General features: G+C 37.6%; 1 protein-coding gene across 1 annotated transcript in view; it reads left to right on the forward strand.

Annotated features, from left to right (window-relative positions):
* Nucleotides 1-10,454: 10,454 nt before the first annotated feature.
* CAAP1 (caspase activity and apoptosis inhibitor 1) overlaps nucleotides 10,455-26,205 on the forward strand; it is a 44,368-nt gene continuing 28,617 nt past the window's right edge. The window contains exons 1-4 of the mRNA XM_080921148.1: nucleotides 10,455-10,711; nucleotides 15,005-15,205; nucleotides 15,976-16,060; nucleotides 17,303-17,378. Coding sequence (XP_080777274.1) covers nucleotides 10,469-10,711; nucleotides 15,005-15,205; nucleotides 15,976-16,060; nucleotides 17,303-17,378 — 605 coding nt within the window. The 5' untranslated portion in view covers nucleotides 10,455-10,468. The remainder of the gene's footprint in view (nucleotides 10,712-15,004; nucleotides 15,206-15,975; nucleotides 16,061-17,302; nucleotides 17,379-26,205) is intronic.

The raw sequence follows: 26,205 nt of genomic DNA on the forward strand, positions 1-26,205 counted from the left end.
GTTGTGAGGTTTTCCTGTGTAATGGACTAGATTTTCAAGGGTGTAGAAACATTAATAATTATAATCAATATAATCAATAACAGCACAGTTAAAACAGTGTTTTCTTCCTCACCTTAAGCACTCAGGAGAACACAGGTTATATAACCTGTTTCTGTTTTAGTATGACATCCTGTTGAGTTAACTGTTCTCTTTTGTGCGTTAGCTTCTCCACTTTCACTGTTGTATTCTTTCAATAGCCCTGGGACATTTCAAGGTCCTTTAGGATTTACTTGAAACATAATTTTAATTAAGTTTGTTATAAATTGATAAATGTACAATAATTTCTTGAGCCATTTGTAAATAGAAAGTATCATCTTTCATTGTTCAGTTTTACATGAAAAAAACTGGTAAGCTGTGATGTTACAAATCAATTCAAACAACTGAGGCCTTAATTGATTATGATTTAGGAGTTTCTTTCACTGTATGAGGCAACTTCATTTTTTCTAGTTTTGATATCTGATTATATGTGGTCATTATTTAAAAGTTAGATCATTTCTTTTATCCTTCACTTTTGAAGTAATTTCAGTTTTCATTTAAGTTTTGATATGGTTATGTACTTGGTCATCTTCATTATTTCAAAGAGAATATTTGGAAGTTGTTTTACTAGGCAATTGTGCAAGCACCATTTCTCAGACATTAAAATAAAAAAAAAACTGTCATGGGAAATTAGTATTTTTAGTCCCTGGAATGGTCCAGATATTACATTATATATATTGCTATCTAATTCTCAAATCAGCTGTCTTTGAAAGGTGGTTATTATGCTTCTGTTTTCAAAAGAATGGAATAAATTATAGTCAGGAGCAAAAATGAACATAAAGGCAAGAGGACTTCCTGCGATCTACACAGAGCACTTGGTACAGCTTCCTAGAGAGCCATAGATTTGTTTCTAAATGTCATAGCCACTAAAACAAAGGAGAAGACATCCTTTAATTCAACAATTTATTACCTCTGTGACAGCACTGTTTCTCATTCCTTTTTCGTCTCTCAAGACTCGATTTCTCTGAGCAGCCCTAGCTGTTCTAGCACCTTCATTGTAGACCAAATTGGCCTCGAACCCAGAAACCTGTCTGCCTCTGCCTCTTGAGTACTAGGATTAAAGCCACTCCCAGCTCCATCCCATTTCTTAAGAAGTGTACTTAGGTTCTATGTGTATGTGTGTGCCTTTTGCTTTTATTTGTTTTACAGTACAAGGGACCAAACCCGGGTGCATGATGGGAAAGGTCTACTCACTGGATTACATTCCCAGCTCCAGTTCTTTCATTTTGATTATGGAAGAAATGATTTTATAAAGACACTGTAAAATGGTGAGCAATGTTCTCAACTTTGACATTATGGAGAACCAAGGGTTTTGCTCACGTATTGCCATATAACAATCTAAGAAGGACAAATGTTTCCACTAAGGGGAAGAAGATTTTGAGTGTTTAGATTAATACAGGGAAAAACTTGTAGAATATCAAAAGGGAGTGAGGAAATGTAAATAGGAGATGTGTACCTTACTAAGTATTAAATTACAAATTCCTGTGTGTACCTGAACTTTAAACTTTGTTGCTGGTTCTTTTATGTACTCAATGCTTCACTTGTATTGAATTGATATTAATTTTTTATATCAAAATTAAATTGTAAAACATAAATCATCCTGGTGCCATTATAATACTTGGCTTGTTAATCCATCCAATCTAGCATGTAGTTTTAAGTACAATTTTTATTATATTTTGAAAAGCAAGAATAGGTATCTTTGAGAAAAGGATGGTTATGGTCTTACTTAAAACATGAGTTTACTTTCCAGAATGTAAGAGATGGTAAATTGTAAATACCTTTGTTTCTTATCACTGTCTTTTTTATAACTTTTATTTGTACAGCTTAACATAAAACATCTCACTTAACCCTGTTAAATAGTGGTTTACATATTTCGTTTTTCTTTAAATTTTTTATAGACCTTAATGTTTTCTTGAATATAAAAGAAATAAACATTTATTTAGTAAAACATACACACATCTTATTGACTGTAATCCTGCTAAATTAAAAAAAAATTCTTAGTTTTATACTGCATTGAGATGTATGTAAAGATGCATTTTATTTTTTTTCAAAAAGGGATGTATTGTTCAGAAATTTTAATATTTCATTATTTAAATATGCATTTTTCTATTATTTGAAATTTTCCTTCTTTTTATTATCAAGTAAGTGCTATTAAAGATCTCACAACAGATTCACCATTCCCTTAGGAATATATTTTGTGCATGAAGTTGACGGCTCAAACTAACAGGCAGTTTTATCCTTATGTTTGTGTCTAAGTCACCTCCACTGGACAGTTACAGATCCGTGGGTTTCCCATTGTATCACTATTGTTTTCATTTCCTTAGATATGCTGCTGTTGTGGTTTCCTTATGGACTAGCTGCATTTGCTTTACTGGTAATATATCACCACACAGCAGTACAATTAATTTTGTTTTTATCCACTGCAGTTTCGCAAATGATGGTAGAGACATAGCTAAAGATAAATTCTTTTCAAAGATAATTCTGGGCATAAATGGGAGGTAGGTTCCTTGGTGCTTACAGCACTGCATTTTATGAAGTGATAAAATGAATAGAGAAATATTTGTGATGTGTACTTTTCCCCCTTCAGGTCTTCAGAGGATTCCCTCTTACATGTCTTAAGAGAGAACTTAGCTGCTCAGGATTAAGACTTACCCAGGGGCTGGAGAGATAGCTCAACAGTTAAGGATACTTGTTACATTTACACAGAGGACCTGGGTTCAGTTCCATATATAACTGAAATAAGTATGTATACACACACATGTATGCTCAGGGTGTTAGTAAGTGACCATTGAGTGTTTGTATCTAAACAGTATATTATCCTGTCCAAGGCTTAAAAAATATACACACATATAAAATCGTCAATACAGTTGAAAAAATTGTAAAAGACGGGTTGTATGAAGCTCACTACAAACGAGTGTGTGTATACTTGTTCCAGACATTACCTAACTGTTGTGCAAAACCGGACATGTGCTAACTGAATCCTTGTTTCTTCTGAGACTACAACCAGTGTGTCAGCAAAGGCTGTCATCTCCACGTAGAAGCCAAGGAAACCAGGCTTTAAGCTTTATGTTTGTTGTTGAGTACTTTCAGGGTTCTTGGTTGATGAACTTAAATCCTAATGACCTGTTGGCCATAAAAAGCTGTCCTTTATTTCCCAACATAACAACAACAAAAGCAACAAGAGACACTGCTAGCTGGACCATAGCTAGAATCTTGATAATCTAATGACAGAAGTGACATTCCCGAAACAAAAGGTAACCTATAGATAACTCAAGACTGGGAATATTGGGAGTAGTTGTTTAGGGCCACACAGAAACTGCATATGACGTCTTCATTTCATATACACTAATAGCTAAACTATGATATTTGGTTAGAGTGAGACTAAGCTACTGGCAATGTTTTGTATATAGTGCATATCTTTTATTTAGACTTGGTTCTTTACTATTTGAGACAGTCTTCAGACAGACAGAAAAATAATTTGTCTATGAACTACAGCAATTGCTTCTGATGCCACAGCACCTACCCTTTCTATGGAAAATTTGTTTAGAAATAATTGCCTACATAAAAGAATTATGGACCTTGGTTCAGCTGAAAAGTCTACAGAAAGGCTAGTTACCTTGAACACCCATTTGCAATGTAACTGGGGTTCTGAAATGAGAAAGTCAACCCAAGGGTGACAATTTGAGGGAGATAAGGTCACAAAAGATCAGGAAACAACTCCTTAAAACCTGAGCAGTAACTTTGTTCCCTAACCTTCCTGAGTGGGGACAGGCAGGTCCTGAGACCTCACTAGCTAGAAACAGGTTCTGTCTGGTTCAGTGAGAGACTCTTAAGACAATAAGATGGAAAATGATACAGGAAGACATCCAATAGGTAGCTCTGGCCTCCACACATGCATATCTGGAGAACTGCACAGGCATGGAGGGGGGGGAGAGGGAAGGGAAGAGAAGATGGAAAATGTCAATCTAATTTGGTGACTACCCCTACTCAAATGACCAACCCCTTCCAAACTAATTACTCACAAAGTCTTTCAAGAGAAAGAAAGCCAGATATGTCCTTTTAAAAACGAATCATAAGCTTTAACTGCTGTACTAGCTAGTTTTTAAATGTCAAGTTAACACAGGTTAGCGTCATTAAAAATGAGGGAACCTCAACTGAGGAATGTCCCCACCAGGTTGCTTGTGGTTAACCTATGGGCATTTTCTTGATAAATGAGTGGGTGAGTCCATTCCAGAGGGCAGTGCTTAAACTTCAAACTTGATGTATTTCACTGACTGTTCATGAGTTCATGTACCACACACACAAGTTACACACACCTCACATACACATACAGATATGCTACACACATTCATTACACACACTACACTACACACACACACACCACACAATATTCATAGACCACACATATGCACACATTACACATAGGCATTACATAATACACACACAATCAGTGCTGCTATTGTGGGTACATACCACTGTATTCAGGTAGACCCTTACTGGAAACTAACTTATGGTGTAGCACAAAGAACAAACCAATTCTCCCATAGTGCTTCAGCCTACCTTCTTACAACATGTTAGTGTGTTAATTCTTTGGAACCACATAAACTGCTTCCTTATTAGGCTGGGATATTTCTTTTTCTTTTTTCTTTTTAAAATAAGGTTTTGTGTGTGTGTGTGTGTAGCTTTGGCTGTCCTGGAACTCACTTTGTAGACCAGGATGACTTCAAACTCAGAGATCTGCCTACCTCCCTACTGCCGGTTTAAAGGCGCATTGGGGTATTTCTGTGCTGTAGAGCCATGGCCAAAAATGCAGTGGAAATCTTACCAGAAAAGACTGCTCTCTTCTGAGGAGGTCCTGAATTTTAGTTTCGTGAGAGAAATGGTTCAGTCCATTTGTAACATGTAGTGAATTCTCTTAGATGGTAAGGAGGGGTGGAAGACACAATATAATAATAAATCCCAGTTGTTAACAGCAGTTTTTAACTTTGACTGGCCAAAGGCTACTTTGTTGATTTTGCTTAGTTAACCTTTGTTCCAATCCATTTGCAAAATATCAAACTTTCCCCCTTAGAAATAATAACAGGGAGGCCCATCTGCCTAGGATAAGGAAACATGAGCAAACTGCTCCGAGGAGGTATTTTTTTTACTTCTGTTGAGATCTAAACTTAAAAAAAAAAAAAAAAAAAAAAAAAAAAAAAAAAAAAAAATCCAAGTTTTTAATGGAGAGCTCCTGAGAAAAAGATATCATTCCTTTCAACCTGGGGATTGCATTTACTGGAAGCTGAATAAAGGGCTCCCTCCAATTCCTGGAGGTATTGGTAACCCATCCTGTGTTACTAGGCATTGACTCATTTGAAAAAAAGACCTCATTAGAGAGCCTTACTAAAATTGACTATCAGTTCTATTTTTTTCCAACTTAAAAATATTTTGATTGAGACAGGGTCTCTCTATGTAACCCTGGCTGTCCTGGAACTCACTCTGTAGACCAGGCTGGCCTTGAACTCACAGAGGTCCACTTGCCTCTGCCTTCTGAATACTCAGATTAAAGGCATGCACAACCATTATCTGGCCTTAAAAAAAACTAATTATACTAATTTGTGAGGGGACAGGGCTTACCTGCCACAGCTTATGTGGAGGTCAAGGGACAATTTTGTGGACTCACTTCTCACCCACGTCTAAGTGGGTTCTGGATTGAACTTAGGTTGTCAGACTCTGCAACCTTTTCTTGTTGAGCTATCTTGCTTACATAGAAAATTGTTTGCTTGCTTGTTTACAGTGGGGGGGTTTCAAGCCTTGGGCCTTATAGCAAGTAGTCTGCTACTGAGTTATATACCTAGTCATCATAAATATTTTATATGCTAGTGTGGCAATGTGATTATCACACTTGCATACATTGTGCCATATTTAAGTGAGATAAACATATTTACCTCTTCAAACATTTATTATCGTGTTGTAGTAAAAATGATCAAAATAATTTCTTCTAGGATGTTAGAGTATTTACTTCTAAGTATATGGTGTGGTGTATGATTCCTTTTATTATCTTTTTATGAGCAAAATAACTTATTTTTCGAAATTCTAGACTCAAATGCAAATTATTAAGTAGGGACTCTACTTCTGAATTACAACTCCCTCTAGCCCAAACAAATTCTCTTTTATTCTTTTAATTCTCATCTTCTACTTTTCTTCTTATCGATTCATGAGCTATCTGAACCATGGATTCCTGATTTCAGGTCAATACCAGGTGTTTGTTGTTGCTTTTTCCAATCATAACTCTTTGAACCTTGGCAATACGGTACTTGGGAGGTGGAAGCTGGACGAACATGAAATCAAGGTCACTCTCAGCTATCTAATAAGATTAGTGTGACTACACGGGATCCTGACTCGGGGGGAAAAAAAAAAAAAAAGAAAAAAATCAAAGAAACCCCCGGAGCAAAACCAAACCCACCTTAGCAACAGGCTGGGAAATTAGTTAGCCTTTGAGTCTCTGAGGATAAGAAACATCTCCCTCAGCTTACGAATGGGCTCATGGCAGATGAGGACAATGTCTCACAGAATACCTAACTAAGCCTCCCACTGTTGTTTTTTTTTTTAACTTACTATCTAAAGTTCTCTTCATAATCAGTCACTAATGAAGAAACTTCTAAGAATACTAGAAAAATACAGATGAAAATCCTTCTGAAATATGAGGCTTAAGAAATTTCCAGGAAAATTAAACAATTGTATTAAAGATTCCACATGGTTCATTAAGCTCCATAATTATGGAGAGTTGGAATATTGGAGATCTAGAGCCAAGTTATCTGTGTTATCATTCATTTCCTTAGCAGCTATTCTATAGCCAACCTCTGTATTGACCTAACAACCTTAGAAATGTCAGGTTGTAATGCATTACCTTGAGATCTAAAACCTATAACAGGGTTTCCCAGGCTTCACTTGTAACCTGATAGTTTCCATCTGAACATTTGAAAAATGTTGATTAGTGAATTTGTTTTATTCTGTGACAATAAGTACTCCTTTAACTGCTGCCATATTGGAACATATTATTTGGAGCAAGTTGGGATCTTGTTCCTGTGCAATGGTCACTCACATTTGGCTCATAATAAGCAACCCTTATTATTTAGGTAAAAGTTATGTTTTGGATTGCCAGGATAACAGGTCTGGACACTCCCAGGAATGTGACTCACTAGTACATATCTAGATATTGGGTAAGTACTGGCAAAATGCTAGAATCATGGATAATGATCCCATTGGAAATGAAATATATGACTAGAAATATATCTTCAATCATTAGGAGAATCACTTCTTTTGCCAGAGCTACTTGGGTACAAGAATATCCTGTGACCCTTCATCTAGTGTAGTTTGTTTGTTTGTTTTAGACAAGGAGTGTCATTGAACTTGGAATTTAGTAATTATGCCAAATTCAAAGGCCAGAGACCCCCCAGTGATCCTTTCATTTATTTCCTTGAGGGTGGGATTACAGGCACATGTCATTGAACTCCTGCTGTTCAGACTACACTTTCCTACTGGTAGTCAAAGAGTTAAAATTTTAAATTGGCTCCACTAACCCTGCCTTGAGGACAAGTATGTCTCAAGGCTGAGAACAAAAACTGCAGACCACTATAAGGTCTCTTATAACTGTTCTCTATAAGGTCTGGGTCTGCAGTCCTGAGAAAAACAAGTATGAAGGTCAGTGTGCCCCAAAACAGGGTGATCTGGAGTTGAATCTTATCCAAAAGCAGAGAATGCCAATTTGAATAAACCAGTGAAATTGCTATGCGCCTGTTGCTGCTTATGTAATTTTCCCTATAAATATGTCCCCCTAATTGAGTTCGGGGTCGACTCCTTATCTCCTTTGTGAGATATGTGTGGCCCCCAGAGCTCTGGTCTTCCCCCCCCCCCCTGCAGCAAAATAGGTTCTCTGTGAGTTCTTGAGTTCGAATTCTCCTGGTACTAGAGTGAGGGGTTTCCCCAATTCGGGGGGTCTTTCAGTAGCATCTGGACCATGATCACAACTGGTGGAACCTGAGTGGAGAATTGAGCCAGAACAGAGACTGAGAGGCCTTAGGCAGCAGGGCGCTTGATGAAAACGGACTCTTGGGAGGCAGTTTCGGTGAAACAGCTCTTTTTAATCAGGGGAACAAAGTCTATTTAAACTTTTGGGGGTGAATAGGGAATATGGGGGTGAGCATACATCATTGGCTGGGACCAGGGTGTTGGGGATGCCTCATTTGTATAAAGAGGAATTTCAGGTGCTGCTGAACAAATGACCTTATGAAGGAAGAGGAGGAAGTTTAACCTGGTGTGACCTTATCCAGTGGGGCAAAGGTTGGGGCCCAGGGCTATGTACCAGGTCTTGTAGGTCCTGGGCAGGGGGCATCAATACTGCTGATCTCAGGATGAGATGTCCAGGCTTTGGATATGCCTTTTCCCCACTCTTGCTGCAGGCTCCTCCTCCCCTTTCCATGGCTTTTTGGCCTCACAGACTTGGTTGTTGACTTTGTGAACTTGAAAGACCCCCGAATTGGGGAAGCCCTTCACTCAAATACTGGGAAACGCGAACCCAAGAACTCACGGAGAGCCTATCTTGAAAGTTCACAGGCTAACTACTTTATCTTGGGCTAGTTTTAGCCTTCAGGAACAGCCAGCCATTCCTTGCCCCACTGTGTATCTGTGATTAAACTGACATGACTGCTCCTCGGTGAGGCTAAGAGGAAGGTTTTTACTGTAGAGAGAGAAAAGCCAGAAGCATCTGTAAGAGTTACAGGAAGAACGTGGTCAGGGCTATCTGTGAGAGGGAAGAATAGCAGGAGTCAGAGAATAGAGGAAACATGGTAAGGATACCAGGGCTATAAGGAGACTGAGTAGCTGGGGAAAGAGAAACCGGGATCGGGAGGGGCATGGGGCAGAGGTGAGAATGGTTAGGATGCTAGCTTGGATTGTGAAATGTGTAGCAGGTATGCGGATGGGCACCACAGGTAGGCCTATGTCCCTTCTGCCAGAGGTAAAGGAAATGACTCCTTTTGGTAAATGGAAAGCAGCTTCACAGGTTTCGGAGGAATGCTTGTTTTCATCTAACTGCCAGAACTCCTCCTGCAGCCCATTTATTTCTGGATATCTGGACTGCCTTTTGGAGTTGGGAATTGGAGTTTCTTTTGGATGTAACAATCTCAACTAACATCTTGTGATAGTAATAACAAAAGCCTCTTAGAAGCTATTAACTTAGCAGAACATTAGCTTCTTACTATCCAAGAGCCGAGGAGGTCATCAGATAAAATCTTGGGCCTATAGAATAGTCTCCCTTCCTATCTCAATGTATCTGTATCTTAGGTGTACCCACTAATGTATTTTAAAGTTGCCTTGATTTATCTTTGTTTTGAAAAACTATAAAAAAGTAAATAAATAAAAACTTCATGAAACTGCTTCCACATTTGGAACATGGAGTTTGGGGTAACCAAAATCCAAGTTCCTTGTGCCATTTGCCACTCAAAATAGCAACAAATAAACTCTTATTCCATTTAAGATGAGAATAGTGGTTCTTTTATTTCACACAGCAACAACAAAATCACACAAATTCACAAACATATTCAAGTTCAGACTTCACAAGGTATATGGTGTGTGTTTATACTTCCTTATACTTCCACATACTTCCGAGGCAGAGACAGGATGCCAGACAACCTCTTGCTGGATTACCTCAGAAATAAAACCCGGACAAAGGAATCCATCTCTCTAGGCCATTTGAAAACGTTTTACTGTAGGCAGCTAGAACTCATCTCCACGTGGCCATCTTCCAGCCTCTAGTAAACTCTAATCTCACATTGTTGAACGCTGAAAAACCACAGGAAAGTGTCTTTCTTTTTACTCCCTTTCCATTCCTTTAAAAGTAACAAGGAATCCTGCCTCGAAATTAATCTTAATAATACAAAAAGAGGAAGCATAAATCGGTTATTTTTGTACAAGTCTTTAAAGTGTACTTAAAAATTGCTCAAATGAGGTTGTAGTGAAACAATTTTTTTTTATTCTGAAATTATTTTTAATGTTATACTTTTGTATACACGTGGAAATACGAGGGAATGAAAATTGGAGACTCAGTAACTTTAATTTTACCTTTCGACTTGTAAGCTGAGAAACACTAAAAAACAAAACAAAACCGAGATCTTCTCAGAGGTTGGAAAAAAATCAAACAGATCTGTTTGACTACAGGTCACCTTTTAAACTTCAGACAACCTCAGCAGCTGGCACAGTGCATCCGAACCTCGCCTCCGAAACGAAACGTCACGAAACGCGCCGGGACCGGAAGTGACGCCCATCCCGCGACCGCAGCGCCGGCCGCTACGGAAGCGGGGTTCTGTTGCTGCAGAGACGGCCGCCTGTCGCTGATGATTGCAGCGCGAGGACCATGACGGGGAAGAAGTCTTCCCGGGAGAAGCGGCGCAAGCGGAGCGGGCAGGAGGCAGCTGCGACACTCGCGGCCCCGGACCTAGTGCCCGTACTGAGCGGGAGCGCGGGTGGGTGCGGGAGCGGTGGCTGCTGCGGGGTCGCCGGCGGCGGGACAAGTGTGGCGGGCGGCGCGGAACGAAGCGAGCGCCGAAAGCGGAGGAGCACTGATTCGTCCTCCAGCGTCTCGGGCTCCCTGCAGCAGGTGCGTGCCTCGCCTCGCGCCGCCTCCCGGAGCTGCGGCCCCTCAGAAGAGCCGGGCTGCAGAGCCGCGCGGGCGCGGGCAGAGCTCATTGTTAGTGCCGGGGTCCCTTGGGCCGCCGGAACTATTCTGAGTCCGTTTGAACCCGTCCTCATGTATTGAACTTCCAAGTTTCTGGATTTACTGTTCTGTACTCCTTCCCCATTAAACTTTCGCGGTTTCTTTTACTTGTGGTTTTCCGGTTCTCCCTAGAGGATCTGTGGGTCGGGAAGTAGTTACGAATGCCGGTGTAAGCACTGATCATCTTTACCTACTTAATGGATTTTTATTATTTTCACATTACACATATATTACAAAAATCCCATAACAACAAACACCCGAGACCCAAGTTTAGGACTTTTAGCCACAGTCACAATCGCAAGAATTTCATAGTTCCTAGGAGTTGAAAGCGCTTCATACTGCCACTTGGTATCCATACCTTCTGTGGATATGTAGCCACTTTTCATTGTTTACTTTTACATATGTAATTGGGGATATGCCCGCATTGAATGGTTCACTTGCCAGACATGATGTGTTTTAGGTGTCGCAGTATCCACGCATCTTTACTGATCAATATTTAGGCTTTCAATTTTATTGATTTTTACATACAATACCAACTGTTCATAGATCTTGTGCCAGTGTTACATAGGCTTGGACTTAGAGAAGTGGAATTAAAGTGTCAAAAAGTATATGTATTTAAAAATCAATGAATTTCTTTCTCTGCATACTAGCACCATATGATATATTGACCAAATGCTTCATGCTCTCGATACTTGGGCTTCACAGCCCAAATGAACTAAACCCTAGATATGCAAATCCAAACTTTTATTTTAAAATAAAACAGACGTGGTGAAAGAAAACCAAATGCTTTTAAAGCAAGACTCACTGATTTATAGTTGAAATTGTATGGCTATTCATCTCTTCCAGTCTTCACAAGCATGTTCTTTCTAATTCTCCCCCTTTCCCCTGTTTCCCCCTCCCCTGGTATAGCCCTGGCTAGCCTGGAACTTGCTGTATGTATGCTCCTTAGACCAGGCTGGCCTCATCCACTCTCCTGCCTCTGGCCTTGGAATGCTGACATTACAGGGGTACCCCTCCCCCAATCCCTGTTGGTTTTCTTTTTAGAGAGCTGTCAGACTGACCGAGTGATTATTACATCTTTTTTGTTGTTTGTTTGTTTTTGAGCCAGGGCCTCACTAGTCTGGAACTCAAAAAATTTTTTTTCTTCCTCTGTCGTCTGAGTACTGGGATTAAAGGCATGTGCCACCGCACTTGGCTAACATGGTTTTAATATGTATTTTCCTGATGAATAGTAGTACTGAATATTTCTACACTTTACGATTTGGTCCTTCGTGTAGTTATATAGATTCTTGGCTTCTTTTTCTTTTATTCAGTGTTTCACTGAGAAGTCTCACACATATTTCACTTAAGTGTTAGTTTTAAACTTTTGAGTAGAGTGTACAGCAAATGTTCATATGACTTGGTTTAAAGCAGTGCTTCTACTGTCCTAATGCTGTGACCCTTCAATACAGTTACCGTGTTTTCCTGTAGTCTTAGGTAAGCCTGTGGAAAGGTCATTGGAGCACCCCCCAGGTGTCTTGACCCACAGGTTGGGAATTGCTGGTTTAAGGTGTGCTAGAGCATTTGAATTTTTTTTTTTTTTTTTTTTTTGTAGCCAGAACTTGTATTATTATTATTATTTTTTTTTGCCTTCCAGATTTTGTAAGATTGTAAAATCTTTTGGAAGACTGTAAAATTTATAAAAATTATTCTGTATTTTAAAAACACTTAACACATTTCACACTTATTAATTTAATTGAGCACATACCGTGACCCAGGAGGAGTTAAAGGACAAATCACAGGTTTTCTGTCCAACACATGGGTTCCAAAGGATTGAGCTCTCATGTTAGGAAGGTGGCAAGAGTCCTTACCTGCTGAGCCAAGTCACCTGCGCTTGCCAACTCTTTTCTCATAGATATTGTATTTAAAAGACCTTAGTTTTTAAAATTTGCTTACCTTTATTTTATGTGCTTTGATGTTTTTCCTGCATGTATATCTGTGAGAGTGTCAGATCTTGGAGTTATAGACAGTTGTGAGCTGCCATGTGGGTGTTGGGATTTGAACCCAGGTCCTTTGAAAGAGCAGTCAGTGCCCTTAACCACTGAGCTATCTCTCCAGCCCCTTGTAATAATTTTTTAATCCAATTTTTTTTTTCATTTTAATATGCATTGGTGTTTTGCCTGCACGTGTGTGTGGGTGAGGGTATCAGATCTTGGAGTTACAGGCAGTTGTGAGCTGCCATATGAAGAGTTTGCATTAGCAAGTGTTCCTAACTGCTGACCATCTCTCTAGACTCATACTTTTTAACATTATAACTGGTCACATTATTTGTTATTAGTCATTTTCTGTAATATTTCTACTCACACTGAAGTTTGACCTTTTTAGTATTTTTTTGTTGTTGTTCATTTTGTATTTTCAAAGCTCAGTATAGTGTTAGACAGTATTAGTGAGAATGGGCATTCTCTACCCATTTTGTTTTTAAAGCAAGACTTCCTCCTCCCTCTCTTCTCCTCTTTTTCCTTCCATTCTGTATTGAACCCAGGGCCTTGAACCTGTTGTTTAGGCAAATGCTCTAGCACTGAGCCACACATCCAACTCTAGTGGGAACAGTTACAATGTTGTACCAATTAGTGTATTTATGATAGAATGTGAAGGTGACTTTGCTTAGGTCAGGAAAATTTCTTCAACTCTTGGTTCTGTGGGTTTGGTTTTCTCATATGGCTTCCTGACATGGTGTTGATGTGGTTGTATCAGCTAGTTAGTGTAATTTTGTTGTTTAAGTATTGGTAAGTTAGTTGATGGCAAACTATATATGCTGTCTTGAGGAAAGCCCTGTTTGGTGTGTTGGACTTATATGTTGTATGAAGTATTTTTACTTTGGGGTAGATATTTTTGTTTATTTTGAGACAGGGCCTCTACTTGTATCCCTGGCTGTCTTGATGTTCACTATCTAGACAAAGATTGGCCTTTCTCTGTTTCTTGAGTGCTGGGGCACATCATAAGTTAGGTTAGCCTATAGTTTCCATTTGTGTAGTGAACAGAGTTGGGAGGTTCATGAATATTTGATAGCAACTCATAAGTTTTCCTTATATGCTTATCAAGGCTTTACAAGCTTAATTGGTTTTTGTTTTTATTTTCAGTCAGGGTGTCACTATGAACCCCTGACTATCCTGGAACTCACAGAGATGCACCTGCCTCTCCTTCCCAAGTGCTGAGCGTAAAGGTGTGTCCTAGGAAGAAGTTCTAAGAGCTTGTGAGATGGCTCAGTGGGGCTGCACAAGTCTTACACCCAGGTTCCATTCTTGAAACTGTTCGGAAACTACTCTCAAAAGTTGTCCAACCTCCACATGTGTAAAGCTCATACATGATATACTCATCTAAGAGCAATAAACAGTCTTAAATTGAAAAAAGAAAATTAAAAATTATAGATCTTTCCTGCTTTCCCACACTATTTGGACTTTCAAATTTGTATCTGAGAAGCATGTGCACTTGTTAATGGTGTGATATGGTGTAGTGTAGGGGAAGGAAAGAGGAAAGACTTCCTTACGTAGAATGTATATACAACATGAGGCCTACTGAGTTCATCTTGCAAACATTAACAAAACGGAAATCTTGAAATCTCATACTGGATGTGGAGAATCTGGCTCCGTGGTTGTTACAGCCTAGGAAGGATTATGGCCAATGTTTTGACAGTAGATTTAGAAAGACTGACTAGTTATGGGAAATTGTCAGAAATGACAGTTGATATATGATTAAATCATGTAACAGTTTGAAAAATGATAGCTTGTGGTTTAAATACAGCTTTGTGTTTGTGATTTGTAACATTTGCTGCTATTTTGTTTCTTTATATGAATTTGAGTAGAATGACAAAGCATTTCTAGCTTTTGGATGAGTGACCCTTGAAGGAATCTTCTAATTCTTCAAGTATAAAATTTTAGGAAGTGGTACGTTTTGATTTCTGTCTTCTGAGATAGGATTTTCTTTTATTACAAGCCCTTCAGTTAACTGCGTTGTAGAGAACAGCATTAAAAAGTGGTGAAGAACTGCATTTTCTTCTGACTTTAGGTAGACAATTGTGCAAATAGAGGACTCTAGAACTTCTTAATGAAAAATGAATACGTGACAATAGAGTGTGTCATGCATGTATTCAGAGTATTCTAAATGTTATTTAATACTTCCCTGTTTCTTTACTTGTAGGAAACCAAGTATCTTTTACCAAGTCTGGAAAAAGAATTACTCTTGGCAGAGCACAGTGATCTTGAAGAAGGTGGACTGGATCTGACTGTCTCATTAAAACCTGTTAGTTTCTATATATCAGACAAAAAAGAAATGCTGCAGCAGTGCTTCTGTATAATAGGGGAAAAGAAGCTACAGAAGATGCTCCCTGATGTGCTGAAGGTACTTTCCTGCAATAATAGGCTGCACACACGGAGAAGCAGAGCCTTCATCTGTAGCAGTCATTTCTCTGAATGTAGTGTCTGACTGGATGCTCTAATCTGTACAAGTTACTTGAAATAATTCAAGGGAGAAAAATCTAAAAAACCTTAAATGATCTTACAGCCTTATATATTTAAGCTTTTTTTTTTTTTTTAAAGAAAAATGTTTTGGCAAGACATTTATTGACCCTATGGAAAGAATTCAATTTTTTTTCCAGTAGTGGTACTAATTGGAGTTATAAAGAATAGTATGCTGCTGTGTAACAGTCCACAATAGTTTGTAGTAGCTTATGTTTCATCATGTTCATAGGTTTTTTTTACATATATATTTCTGGACACTTCAGGAAAATATGTTATAATCTGATTTTATGGTTATACAAAGCCCAGGCAAAACCTAAGGGCAAGTGTCTCATATGGTCACGTCCTGCAGATTTAAATCTTTATAATAATTACATGAGGTAAATAGACTACATTTATAGGAAGACTGACTTTTTGTTCAGATTTTGCTTCTAATAAACATGATTTTATGCATTCCTTCAAATTTCTGAAATATTCATGTCAACTGACAGCTTTTCAGATTTTATCCCATAAATTCATGTGAATATTCTTGAAGCTTTTATTTGTTTGATTATAAGATTTTGCTAATTCAATTTTTTTTATAATTGCAGTTTTCCAGTTTACATTGGAGCTATAGTACATAAATGCAATTTTTTTAAATGTCATTTTCTTTAGAACTGTTCAGTAGAAGAAATTAAAAAACTATGCCAGGAACAATTAGAGCTCCTGTCTGAAAAAAAAATCTTGAAGATTCTTGAGGGTAAGAATGAATATTTCTATATTCTGCAAACTTATTAAGTGGTTCTCTGCATAAATACTGAGGTTTTCTTTCTCTTGCTTGAATGTGACTTTAATTTCTCTATTGAGGAATCACTGAAGAATATCTTTACTTCTGTCTGTACTGGAAAATATAATTTACATAGCAGTAGAATTTCTAACAATCCCAAATTTGATATATACTTTTTTCTTAACCAATATATAAATGAGTCCATGTTTATATACTATAAGATGAAAATTAGAATATTATCAGAAGGACTGTAAAAAATTACCAAGAAGTTATATTTTTTAAAAAATAAGACATTTTTTGCTTTATTTTCTTTATAACTTATAATGAACTATTGTATATTTCTCTTGTTTCATTAACATCTAGATGCAATATTAGAATTGTTTGTAATTTTTCAGCATTTATTTCTTCCAAAATAAGATTATTATTTGATACTGATAACTTTTAGAATTTTGAATTTTCAAGTATTTTTTTAGTTTGATTTGGAATATTGAGAGAATTTTCTCATTTGCATCACCAAAAAAAACAAAAAGCAGAATTTCCAGAGACTGGTAATTTTTTTTTTATTTTCTTTTTTAAATTACTGTAAAGTTGTAAGGTTGGAGAGATTGATCAGTAGTTAAGATTGGAGTTTGGTTCCCAGCACCAACATAAATCCAACTTCAGGAGATCTGATATCATTTTCTAGCCTCTCAGGGCATCTTCCTCACTGTATACAAACACACAAATAAAATTACAAATAAATGATTTAATGAAATTTGTAATCCTGGGAATAATATACATATACGCATATATGTATATTGTCTGTTGATTATACCTACACATTCTTGTAAGTATATGATAGGTAAAGGGAAGATAATGAAAAAATAAACATTTAAAATATAACCCTTGAGGCTGGAGAGAGAGATAGCTTAGGGATCGAGAGTATTTGCTGCTCTTCTAGAGTATGTGAGTTTGGTTTCTGGACCCTACATTGGGTGGCTTACGGCCGTCTGTGATGCCGCTTCTGACTTCTGTGGACACCTGCATGTGTGCCCCTATTTACACACAGATTCATACATACATGCACATAAACAAAGTCAATCTTAAAAAAGTAGGAGTAATAGAAAAATATTTTGTAAGTTTTTTTTTTATCTGTATCTTTTTTAAGATGGCACTTTTTATATACTGCTTTTAATTTTATAAACATGTTTTCAGTAGTTCATTCTTTTTTACAAGGTGACAATGGTTTGGACTCTGATATGGAAGAGGAGGCAGATGATGGCTGCAAGACGGCATCTGACTTAATCAGTCAGTAAGTTAAGACATAAACACTTTCGTTTTCATTTAAATTTGTTTTGCTATTCCTTTGAAAATCCCTGTTTTGAAAAAAAAAATTGTGTGGGTGTGTGTGTGTGTGTGTATGTGTGTGTGTATGCATGTGTGTGTGAGTATATTGTCACATGTGGGTAAGTGGAGGCTGGAGGAGGACATCAGATTCCTGGAGCTGGAGTTAAAAGTGGTTGTGAGCTGCCTGAAGTGGATGCTGGGAGCCAAACGTGGATCTTTGGAAGAACAAGAAATGCTCTTAACTGCTAAGCTGTCTCTATAGCCTCTTTGTTTTTATGAGTGTGTGTGTGTGTGTGTGTGTGTGTGTGTGTGTGTGTGTGAGAGAGAGAGAGAGAGAGAGAGAACATTTATATATATCTATATAAAAGTTCATTTGTCCTATTTATTTTTACATGTATGTTTATATGTGTATTGATATTAATATGTATAATTGGAATCTTTTGATGATAAACATTTTTTGAATCATTGCCACTGGGCGATAGCATACATACTTGAGGTGAAGTCTAAGGAAGGAAAACCTAAGAAAAAATTTTAAAGTGTAGAGAGAACATCAAATCTGTGTTGCTTGGCTGCCTTGAAAGAGACAGTCTTAGTCACATTGTACATCTTGCTGTAAGTCATTTGACAACATAGAAAATGTTTACATTTTAAATAAATAGTTTTAGTCGCTTTTCTTATATTAAAATACTTAGTGCTATTCTTTTATGCACATTACTTAGTTTATTTAGCTTAAGAAATGCACATTATTTAGTTTATTTAGCTTAAGTATTTATTAAGCCTCTTATTTTTTAGCCATATTCTGTTTCTTTTCTCTTTTTCTCCCTTCCTCTTCTGTTTCTTAAAATTTTATTGGCAGCAACTGAACCCAGAGCTTCACACATGCTAGAAATCTCTGTTCTACCAGGGCATATTCCTATCCCTCAATTTCTTTGATTGTTTTGTTTCTTAATGTTACTTTTAAAACCTTGAATTAAGCTTTTGCTTGATTGTTGTTGAGTTTTCTTTATTCAATTCTCTCCATTTTTAAGGTATTATTAAGGTTTAATTTGTTACTGTCTCATACCTGAACACTGGTGTGGAAGCCACGTTATAAGAGAAACTTAGTTCTCTTTAGAATTACAGTAAGGGTTAGAGAGATGGCTCAGTGCGTATAAGCACCGGCTACTCTTCTAGAAGACCTAGGTTTGAATCCTGGCTCCAGAGGGTCAAACATCCTCTTCTAACCTCCATGAATACTAGTCATGCATGTGGTGCACAGATATGCATGCATGCAAATCACTCATATACATAAAAGAAAACTAAACACAAATTTGCAAGAAGGGCTAGCTGTGGATTTTAGCCCAGTGATCATGTACTTGCTTACTATGAACTTGACCTGCATTGTAACCCCTAGAGCCAAAATAAAATTTAGTACTTTTGAATTATTCTAAGGGAAAAGTTTTACATAGCTACAAAGCCAGAGGCATAAAGAACCCATTGTGTGATCAGACAGATAACATAGACTTTTTATTATGTGCTGACAGACAATTGCAAACGCATGCTGAGCACTTCTAACCCAGAAATCTCAAATCTAGGATCTAGAACATCTTGATTTTTATGTAGGCACTCAAAAAAGTTTTAATTTTTGGCTTGAGATTTTTAGTTTAGGGGTTTATAGCATGCAGATTGTATGTAACTAATACTTTATACAGAATTCTGCTGTTCTGAGGAGTGTGGATAGGGGACAATACACCTGTATTTCCACACATCGTCATGGTAACCAGCAGTGGAACTGACAAGGGCCAGATTATTGAGTTCTATAATATTACTGGTGCATGCTAGCTTTTATTTTTAATTGTTTATTTCTTTAATGGCTTTTTTTAAGAGTTATTTTTCTTTGTGTGTTTGTGCTGTGTGAATGTGTCTGTCTGCTATGTGTGTGCCATGTGTGTTTGGGTGTTTATAGAGGCCAGAAAAGGTGTCAGATGGCCTGGAAGTGCAGTTATAGGCTGCTTGAGATATGAGCTTGCTGGGATCTAAGCTTGGGTCCTCTGATAAAATTTTATAGTTTACTCTGATCCATCTATCACTCTAGCCCCTTTATTATACAGAATTTACTTTCAGATAGGTTCTCATTATGTGACCAGTCTGCCTCTGAGCTCTAGGACTTAAGAGGTCTGATTTCTGCCTCAGCCTCTTTCTAGCCAAGTTCCCAGTTCTATGCTACTACATCCAGTTTAGTACACTTAATTAGGTCAGTTTATCAGTGATTTTGAGTGTCAAAGCCTTTGTGCATGCTAGGCAAATGCTTTGCAGCCCAGAAGCCCAGCATCCCCCCTTTAGTCAAATTTCCAAGCAACAGTAAACCAAAATGAACACTTGTAACTAACACTGGAACAATGCAGTATTGTTCATGTGTCATCATTCATCCATTAGCTTTGTATAACAACCTTACAACATACATGGTTTCATTTTATGTGTGGAAATGAGGCCAGATAAATTTGTGTGCCTTGAATTATAGAAAAGTCATTCTATGAAAGTTAGTGGCAGTGTCTCTTAAGTAGCTGTAGATGCTTTGATTTAAGTGTTCTTGCCTTAGTGGCTTTGAAATACCTTAACTTCCATAACAGTCATTGTATTCATTTGTAAAGTGAAGATAACTCTTTACAAGACTAATATTAAATGGGCTAATTCAGCTATAATGTAAGGCCAGTGAGATCATTCACTGGATAAGGCACTTACCATCAAGTCTTATGACCTGAGTTCAATCTCCAGGTCTCATATGTTGGAAAGAGAACTAACACTCTAAAACTGTCTTTTGACCTTCTCACAGGAACTCACCACAACTCTACATGCATATCTACAAAAATAAATGCATTTTTTACACACACACACACACACACACACACACACACACACACACACACACACACACACATACACACACAGCTGCAAATGAGGGAAACATTTTAGAGTGTAAAACAGGTGCCAGGAAAGAAATGGCAATGTAGAGAACACTGCTGTTAGCTCCTGATGCTAACTTTTCTTTCCTCCTGCTTCAGGAGCAGAATAACCTAAATAAGCAAACCTGCAGAGATAAGAAAGGAGAAAGGTTTTCAGACAGAATGCAGGTAGGGCATTTTATTCTCCATGCTGCTGAACAAAGTCTGAGTCACAGAATAAAGATACATTTTCCTTTTTTCAAAGCTTGTAAAAGCAGTTTAATAGGCTTTTGCTGATAGTATCTTTTTGGATGTTACTTTGTGCTTAGAAGGTCAGTTCAGCTCTATTCATCTTAGAGGTAGTGAACTAGTTGGTAGATTCCTGTCACTATTTTTTTCTGGACTTCAATAGAAGAGTCAACTTGGCATATTTGCTACTTAAACTTCCCATGTTCTGTGATCTGCTGATAGTCACTTTGATGAGTGCTTGTTGTCTGGCCAGGCTGCATGCTTAGAAAATACTTAGTCATGAGCAGACAAAAAAGGCTGAAAGGAACTTAGTAGCTTCTGTTGAGTACCAAGTTAATAAATAGAATACAGGAAAGAAGCTTCAAGATAGTGAGATGGCTGGAGGAAATAGAGCACAGATGTAATTTTGGAGCTAAGGCTGTTTTACATTTCTTATTTTGCTAGGCTGATTGGTTATGACTGGGAACTGAATCATTGCCCTGAACAGCCAACATATGCAGATAAATATAGATCACTACTAAAAAAACCTCAAAAAATAAATTGTAAGTCACAGTTTTAGGATGGATCTACTGGACAAACAAAAAGCTATACATTTTGAGTTTAAAAAATCGCCTTAAGACCCTATAGGAAAGAATAATGAGAAAAGATCTTATAGGGTAAATTATGTCCTGGAGATTTCATTTGTTGAGGTCTAACCCAACAGTGGCTTAGAGTGTATCCTTATTTAGAGATAAAAAGAGATCATAAAATTACAGTGAAGTTTTTAGCTGGGTGCTCATCAGATCTGACTGTCCTGAAAAGTGAGTTGAATACACTGGAAGACAGAAGAGACCAATCTTTGTATCCATATGTCTATGTTTCTAAGTAATGAAGGGGCTGACTAGGGGAACTTCAGCCTGATGCTGGTTTCTTTCAGGGGATGTAAATAGGTAAAGGGTTTAAGTCAAGCAGCTCTTGGCTGCCAGACTAAAGAGAATGGAGAAAGAGTCAGTTCTTGATTCCAAGTCTGCCTGTTGTACCTCCTCTTCACCTAGTCTAGCAAGAAGCAAGCTGAGAGAGTGACTTCTCTTGTTAATACCACAAACCCCAGTTTAAAGGGAACATTTGGACATGAGAGAAAAAACACTTATAACTAGCATAAGAACTTCCTTCACGTTTAAAAGAAATTAAAAATTAACAAACTAAAAGAACTTTGAGAAAATGAAACAGCAAAGGTAAAAGCTCAAAGCTTAGGAGATAGAAAACACACAGAGCTTTAGCCATTCACAAACTTGGTCTTTGTTCAGGCCGCACATAGAGGTCATTTTGAGTTGAAGGAAAGAAGTGAGGACAGTTTTCTTGCAAAATACAAGTAAATCTCCACAAAAGTGGGAACAGGATAAGTTGAGTGATGTCCTGTTGAAGACACACCAAATCAAGATAGATGCATTCACACTTGAACTGCCTCTTGTATAAGTGGACATGTTTAATGTATTTACATCCAATAAAATGTTCTATTAATGCCAACTGTTACTATTCATAGGCAGACATATCTGTGTTATTATAAGTAGAATAATACCTAGAAAGAGATGAACACATTTTCCATTTACTTTATGATTTTAGCATATTCTTAATATACAGAATCTTATAAGTAGTGCCAAAAAAGTATATGGGAGGTTTAGACCATTTCACTTGTGCATATATGTTTATGAATGTATACAAACAGAAATGTTAGTATACAGATCCAACAGTGTATCAAGTGAGTAATTACACTGCTATCCATGTAGGATTTATTTCAGGAGTTTTATAAGAAATATTAATTAGAATATCTATTAGGATTATTTATATCACTAAATTGAAAGAGAAAAGTTATATGTCCATATAAGTGTGCATAGGAAAGGCCTTTGGTACTGTTCAGTGATCACTTCTATGTAAGGTGTAGAGTGTGCTGTTTTGATCCACTATGAAATGACTATTAGGCAAGCAAATAAGCCTGTTCATCACCTAGAATGTTGGTTTTTGCATTTTGTAAGAATCCAGTTCAGTAAACTTCCTGTATCTGCTGTTTTAACAGTCCTCACATTATGAATTTGATTTCTGGCCTTAGTCTCTATAGCTTCAACTTTGCTCACTTTGACCCATGTCCCCTTTTCTCTTTACCCCGGTAAATACTAATTTATTCTGTTTCAGTTGAGTTTTTAAAAAATTATTTATTTTTATTTAGTAAGTGTTCTGCTTACATGTATGTCTGCACCATCTGCATTCAGTGCCTGAAGAGGCCAGAAGAGGGTGTCAGAAATCCTGGAACTGGATGTTAGACAGAGTTCTAGACAATTCTGAGCTGTCATGTAGGTGCTCTTCAAGAGCCCATGTTCTTTTCAAGAGCAGTAAGTGTGTAACTGCTGAGCCGTTCCGTCAGCTCTATATTTGAAGATTTTAAGATCTCTGTAACTGAAATCATGGTGTTTCTTGGCTCTCTTGTTTGCTTTGTTTTTGTTTTATTCCTTTCTTTCTCTTTTTCTTTCTTTTTCCGTTTTTGTTTGTTTGCTTTGTTTTGTTTTGTTTTTGGATACATAGTCTCACTGTGTAGCTCTGACTGTCCTGGAAGTCACTGTGCAGACCAAGCTGATCTTGAATTCACAGAGTTCTCTAGACCTCACAGCCTGCCTTTGCCTCCTGGGTTCAAGAATTGATGGAGTGTGCCATTGTGTGCTGCTTTTGTTTTGTTTTTATGTCTGACTTATTTCACTTAGTGTAGTGGCTTCCAGGTTCATCAATGTGGTTGCAGATGCAAGGATCTCAGTTTTGAAAGCTGAATACATACACACATGCATACATTCATGTGTGTGTCTGCATGTGGTGTGTGTGGAAATGTATATATGTATGTATGTGTATTAGGTATAAACATACTATTTTATACTACAATTTTTTTCCATTTATTTACTGTAAGACTCATAGATAGTTTACTATATATTGGTTGTTGTGAATAAAATGGCAACATAAACAAATGTGAATATATCCATGAGGTGCTGATTTCATTTTTTTTTTTTTTTTTTTTTTTTTTTTTTTTTGGTATATACAGAGTTTTTTCTTCTTTTTTTAAATGATTATTTATTTTAGTTATGTGAGTACATTGTAGCTGTCTTCAGACACACCAGAAGAGGGCATCAGATCCAATTACAGATGGTTGTGAGTCATTATGTGTGGTTGCTGGGAATTGAACTCAGGACCTTTGGAAGAGCAGTCAGTGCTCTTAAATGCTAAGCCATTCTCCAGCCCTTCTTTTTTTAAACTTCTTTGGGAATGTCCATACTATTTTCTACAGTGGTTGCATAATTTATATTTCTACCAGCTGCTCACAAGGTCTTCCCTTTTCTTTTTTCTTTCTTTCTTTCTTTCTTTCTTTCTTTCTTTCTTTCTTTCTTTCTTTCTTTTTTCTTTCTTTCTTTTTTCTTTCTTTCTTTCTTTATCTTTTATGTAATAAGTACACTGTTGCTGTCTTCAGACACACCAGAAGAGGGCATCAGATCTCATTACAGATGGTTGTGAGTCACCACGTGGTTGCTGGGAATTGAACTCAGGACCTCTGGGAGACCAGTCAGTGTTCTTAGCTGCTGAGCCATCTCTCCAGCCCAAGATCTCCCCTTTTCTTCACATTCCCATTAATCCGTATCCTTGTTATTTTTAAATATATAATTTAATGTTACTAATTTTTTAGTGTGTGTGTGTGTGTGTGTGTGTTTTCTTTCCTTCACATTGTGGGTTATAGGGATTGTATGTACTCAGGCCTGGAAGTATGGGATTGTTAAATAAAACTAAAACCCCAGAAAGGAACATTTGTGTGAAAATCTTAAAAATGGTTGAGTTGGTTCAGTAGGTAAAAGCACTAGCTGCACAAGCTAACCAAACTAACACAGTGACTGTAGATAACAAGTCAGTATTGTGTAGTTCGAAAAAATAAGAAGAAAGAATTATGCTCCCCTCCATCCTCAGGTTTCTTTGTGTAGCCTTGGCTCTCCGTAGGCTGGGTTGGCCTCAAACTCAGAGTTCTGCCTGACTCTGCTTCCCAAGTACTGGGATTAAAGGTGTGAGTCATTACAACCTGGCTGAATTATAATATTTTTACCACAAAGAAATGACAAGGGCTATAGCGATGGCTAAGTAGTTAAGAGCACTTGCTCTTCCAGACGACCTGAGTTTAGTTCCCAGCACCCATAAGGCAGCTCACAACTGCCTCTGATTCCAGCCTTAGGGGGATCTGATGCCTCTAGTCTCCACAGACATGCCTTGCCACAGATATGCGTGCATATACATAACTGGAAGTAAAATAAATACTGATCGATGTTTAACCTGATTTAAATATTACCTAGTGGATGTATATATGGAAATTGTATATAGTGCACTATTAATGATGTTTTTGGTTATCAATTAAAAACAGGCTTTTTGTAGATTATTTTGCTCAACTATTAACTAATGTGACTACTCTGAGCATGGTTAAGGTAGGCTAGAATAGCTGTGATAGTTAGGTGTATTGAGTACAGTTTGAGTTAGCTTTTTATTTTGCCTTGTGTTTTGAGACAGTGTCTCATGTAGCCTTATGTGGTTTCTTGTTTTATGCAGCTGAGGCTGGTTTTGTATTCCTGACCCTCCGGCTTCTACTTTGTAGGTCCTTGCTTTATAGTTCTGCACCATCATGCCATGCCAGTGTTTCCAGTTTAAATTTGGATTAAAAGCATCAGTATTTGACAGGCAAGGGACAACATCCTTATTCCAGGCAAAGATAGACTTCACAATAGATTCGGAAATTATTGATGTGCTTTGAAGATGAAAGAAACAACCATAAGTTAGGAAAAGGAAATGGCCTTGTAGTGGATGAAGAATAAGCAGACGTTAGTAAAGGTGTGCAGCAGTATTTTCTAAGTACTTTGCTACAGGAGCAACAGGAAACTAATGCAGTATACTTGCTAAAACCTGGGCAATAAGCCAAAAGTTATATATAATTTTTTTAAAATGGTTTTTGTCTTAGGGTTTCTATTGCTGTGAAGAGACACCATGGCCACAGCAACTCTTACAAAGAAAGACATTTTATTGGGCTGGCTTATATTTCTGAAGTTTAGTCCATTATCATCATGGCAGGAAGCTTGGAGGCATGGAGACAGTCCCAGTGCACAAGAAGGAGCCGAAAGATCTATACCTTGATCTGTAGGCAGCAGGAGAAGAGAATGTCTACTGGACCTAGTTTGAGCACCTGAGATGTTAAAACTCACCCTGTATAATCCACTTCTCCAACAAAGCCACACCTACTCCATCAAGGCCACACCTCCAACTAGAGCCACTCCCTCTGAGCCTATAGGGCTGTTTTCATCAAACTAGCACTTTCCACACTCTGACCCCACAGGCTTATAGATATATCACAATGCAAAGTGTCTTTAGTCCAACTTCAGAAGTTCCCATAGTCTATAATAGTTTCAAACATGTTTTAAGGTCTGATGTCTCTTTCAAAATGCTTGCCAGTCTCTTAACTCTAACCCCTTTAAGTCCAAAATGAGAAAGCAGTTGACATACTTACAACATGTAATGACACAGGATATACATAGACATTAAAAAATGGAGGAAAGGGAGCATGGTAGGGAAATACTGGAC

This window comes from Micromys minutus (assembly GCF_963924665.1).
Source record: "Micromys minutus genome assembly, chromosome: 9".
Classification (NCBI taxonomy): Eukaryota; Metazoa; Chordata; class Mammalia; order Rodentia; family Muridae; genus Micromys; species Micromys minutus.